Here is a 4,330-nt window from a genome sequence, read left to right as displayed (position 1 = left end):
AGGGAATGTCAGAGCTGGGAGGGCCTTAGAACAGAGGATGTCAGAGCTGGACCAATGGTCTCATTTGACAAGCATTGAGGGCTTAACAGTTCCCTCTCCCCATATTCATTACGTTCCATAAAACTCTCCTCCCAGATCATAAAAATGGGAAAAGGACCCACATGTACAAAAATATTTTATAGCAGCTCTTTTTGTGGTGGCAAAGAATTGGAAATTGAGGGGATGCCCATCAATTGGGGAATGGCTGAGCAAGTTGTGGTATATGAACGTAATGGAATACTATTGTGCTATAAGAAATGATGAACAGGCTGACTTCAGAAAAATCTGGAAAGTCTGGTATGAACTGATGCTGAGTGAAGTGAGCAGAACCAGCAGAACGTTGTACACAGTAACAGCCATATTGTGCCATGACTAACATTGATAGACTTAGTCCTTCTCAGCAGTGCAAGGATCTAAGACATCTCCAAAGCCTCATGATGGAAAATGCTATCCACACCCAGAGAAAGAACTGTGGAGTCTGAATGCAGATCGAAGCAGACTATTTTTCCTTTTTGTTTGTTTGTTTGTTTCCTTTCTTGTGGTTTTTCCCTTTGGTTCTAATTCTTTACAACATGACTAATGTGGAAATATGTTTAAAATGATTGTACATGTATGGTCCATATCAGATTGCACACCATCTTGGGGAGGGGAGAGGGAGAGGGTAAGGAGGGGGAGAAAACCTAAAACTCAAAATCTTGTAAAAGTAAATGTTGAAAACCAAAAATAAATAAATAAATAATTGGAAAAACAAAACAAAACAAAACTGTGCTCCCACAAGAAAGCCCACTGCCTGAAAACTCTTTTTCCATACGGAGGGGTGACCAAGAGCAGGAAATGATCCAGCATTTGGGTGGGAGCTACAACATCCTAATAATCTGGAACCATTTCTATCCCATCTTTGAGTCCTTCAGAACCTGGGTTCCAAAAGCATTGCTCCCAACCAGCTCTGGGAAGGCGTGGCGGGCTCAGGTGTTGGAGGCCGGGCCTGCTGATAAATGACAGTCTCTTGCTGCTTAATGGTCAGTGACCCCTGCACTGTCTGCTTTCCCAGGCACAGGCCACTCTGTTCCTATACTACCTCATTTGTGACCTTGGATACTCTCCTAATGTGTGTGCAGCTTACAGAGCTCCCCGATGGACAGTCTTAGCCTTGGGTTAAAAAAAAAAAATCAACTTCTTAAGTACAAGAGGTGGGGCATACGGGCTAAACAACATTTTATGAAGAAGATCTTGAGGTCTTAGTGAACTTCAAGCTCAGTGTGAGTCAACTGTGACAGGGAAGCCAAAATCAGGACCTTAGATGGCATTGAGAGGTGACGTGTCCAGGAAGGGGAAGCAGGTGGTCCCACCACAAGCTTTAGAAAATTGGGAGAAATACCTAGTAGCTGTACAGAATTCGGAGCTCCCCAAGAGTCAGAGGGATAACCAGGAAAGTGCTGCAATCTTGAGCTAAATTCTGACTTTTGAGATATATGGGTTAGTCGAGCTGGATTTCCCCCTCATAACAAAGAAGTAAAAAGAGGGGGAAAAAAATCCAGTTCAACTAATCAACCCGTCCAAAAGCTGGAATTTAGCTGCATTTCACACCCTGGTCGTCCCTGTTCTCCCAAGAAGGCAGAGGGGGCCTTTTTATCTCACTGCTCTGGGGCCGGCATTCATTTTCAGGGCCTCTGCTATTGCAGAGGAAAGACCACTCCCATCATCTCCATCATTCTGTATTCTAGCTTAGCTTAACTTCACCACCTATCCACCTGTCTCAGCCACACTTATTATATTTGTTATTTCTATTACAGTAAAGTCAGGTTAAGTATATCGATGCTCGTAGAGCCTTTATCAACAACCTCCTCAGGTCTTAGGCCCAACAGAGGGTCGAAGAGTCCAGACGTTGTGGTCACTCTTTTCACAAACGGCTTCCCAGAATGGTTCTGACCTATTCTCAGCTCCACCAACAATGCATCGGCTTGCCTGTCTTTGCACGGCCCTTCCCATGCGCTCTTGCCATCTTCTGCCATCTTGGCTAATGTGCCGGGTGTGAGGAGACCCTTAGAGCTGCTTTGATTTATACCTCTCTTAGCCATTACTGATGTGATGGCTAATGGAAAGGTTTGCTCCTGTGCTCTGACCGGTTATCTATTTGAGAATGGCTTTTGGTTTTATACATGAGTAACCTGGGTGCTCTATGAGAGAGATCTCTGGGGGCTGGGGCAGTCAGGGAGGGCTTCCTGGAAGAGATGTCTTTAGCTGGGCCTTTCAGGAGGATGAGGAGCTCAGTAGGAGATCCACAGAGCATGGCAGTCAGGAAGGCCAGCAGCTGGGTGACAACGAATGAAAGACCAAGATGCCCTCCCACCCCAACCCCCCAGGGGAGGTGGCGAAAAACTAGATGAGGGCCAGGCCAGCCAAGTCCTTGAATGCCAGGCTGAGAGTAGATGGTGGAGGTGTAAGGAGGCAGGGAGCAGGGCTCCCTCCCTGGCCGCCCTAGAGACAGCTGGTTGTGAAAGAGAGCAGAGAGCTGGGTTTGGAGTTAGGAAGGTCTGAGTTCGAATCCTCTGCAGACACTTAATAGCTGTGTGTCTCTGGGGAAGTTACTTCGCTGCTGTCTGCCTCAGTTTCCTCATCTGTAGAATGAAAATAATGATAACATCTGCTACCCAGGGTTGTTTGAGGATGAGATACTATTTGTAAAGAGCTAAGCACAGTGCCTGGCACATAGTAAGAGCTTCATAAATGTTTGTTCCCTCCTCAGAATATGGTTTCTTCCTCCGCTCACCCCCCCGTCTGGTGTCAGATGGTCTCGTCCTCCCCAGTCTTTGGTGGTTTACTCTCAGGGTCAGGCTCTCGACTTCCCCTCGCCCTCGTGAATGGTCTCGCCCTCCTCCCCTACGCCCGGTGTGGAATGGTCTGGTCCTCCAGCTCAGGGCTGAAGTCCCCAGAGCCGCGTGGGCGCCCTGAGCCGGATCCAGGAGGTGAGCCAGACGCACCCATCGCGCCCCGCCGCAGGGGGGGACGGCGGCTCCGTCCCTCCCCCGGCGCAATGGGCACGCCTAGCCCGAGTCGCAGGGCGGGGCAGCCCATTGTTCCGGGCGGGCGGGGGGGGGTTGGAGGGGCCGGACCATTGTCTTGGGCGGCGGGCGGGACCATCGCGCCCGGCGCGGAGGGGGGGGGAGCGCGGTGCGTGCTGCGAGAGGAGCGGAGCGGAGCGGAGAGGAGGAGTCCGGGGCCCGGGCTGACCTCGGAATCGCCGCAGGAGCTGGAACGGCCGAACCGCCGCCACGATGAGCGGAGACCACAACCCGGCCAGCACCCCGACCCCGGTCCAGGACGTGCAGGGCGACGGGCGCTGGATGTCCCTGGTGAGGGTCCCCGGGCCTGCCGGGGTGGGTGGGGCCCCGAGGGGCGGGGCCAAAGGAATCTGCTCCCCACCTCCTCACCCCTCCCCTGCCCCGCCCGGCACCCCGCCGTACCCATTTGACAGGTGGGGAAACTGAGGCGAGGAAAGGGGACTTCTCCAGTCTCCCCCCTCCCCCCCGTGTGACCTTGGGCCGGTGATTTTCCCCCTGGGGACCTCGGTTTCCCCTCCGGGCGGAGGAGTGCGGCGCCCAGAGAGGCCAGGGCACTGTCCGAGGTCCCCGCCGGACCCGGTGTCCTGTCCCCTCCGCAGCACCATCGCTTCGTGGCGGACAGCAAGGACAAGGAGCCCGAGGTGGTCTTCATCGGGGATTCCCTGGTGCAGCTGCTGCACCAGTGTGAGGTGAGCTGCCCCGCCCCCACACCGCGGGGGAAACTGAGGCAGCCCCGCTCAGTGCCTTCGGAGGCTCCGAGCCGTAACTGGGGCCGGGTCACGGGGTTTTGTTCTGGGCTATCGACAGTTACTGGGGCCTGACCTATTGGCTGGAACAGAAAGCTTCTCCGCGCCCTCCCCCGTCTGCCCTGGGCTCGGGAGTTACGGTCACTGCCCTAGAGAGGATCCCTTGTTTGGGAGGGAGGGGCCGGGGATGATTTCCTGACGAACCGAGGGGGAGGCGGGGAAGCCCTGCCTGAGTTCTGGGGAGTTCTGGCCAGTGCTGGGGGCTCAGAACCCTTCGTGTGAAATGGAAAGAGGTGGCCCAGAGGCGGGGGCGGGGAGGGAGGCGGCAGGGGGCAGAGCTGGAAGGTGCCCGGGGGCATTGTAGGGAGGGGCCTGAGGGCATTGCTGGGAGGAGGGGGGGGCCCAAAGCTAGGAGAAGCAGAGCTGAGAGGGGGCTGAGGACATGGCTACAAGGGGCCTGGGGGCATTGCTGGGGGGGGGCCC

The 4,330-nt window shown here is 54.5% G+C and overlaps 1 protein-coding gene across 2 annotated transcripts in view; it reads left to right on the top strand.

Annotated features, from left to right (window-relative positions):
* Nucleotides 1–3,215: 3,215 nt before the first annotated feature.
* PAFAH1B3 (platelet activating factor acetylhydrolase 1b catalytic subunit 3) overlaps nt 3,216–4,330 on the top strand; it is a 3,608-nt gene continuing 2,493 nt past the window's right edge. Inside the window, exons 1-2 of one of the 2 annotated variants that reach the window (XM_027858167.1) lie at nt 3,216–3,392; nt 3,701–3,790. In XM_027858167.1, the coding sequence (XP_027713968.1) occupies nt 3,315–3,392; nt 3,701–3,790 (168 nt within the window). In that variant the 5' untranslated portion in view covers nt 3,216–3,314. The remainder of the gene's footprint in view (nt 3,393–3,700; nt 3,791–4,330) is intronic. The other variant, XM_027858168.1, reaches the window with a different exon arrangement.

Source organism: Vombatus ursinus, unplaced genomic scaffold (assembly GCF_900497805.2).
Source record: "Vombatus ursinus unplaced genomic scaffold, bare-nosed wombat genome assembly UNPS02012758.1, whole genome shotgun sequence".
In the NCBI taxonomy this organism is placed as follows: Eukaryota; Metazoa; Chordata; class Mammalia; order Diprotodontia; family Vombatidae; genus Vombatus; species Vombatus ursinus.
The sequence above is the reverse complement of the archived record's forward strand: the minus strand, read 5'-3'. Positions and strand labels throughout refer to the sequence as shown.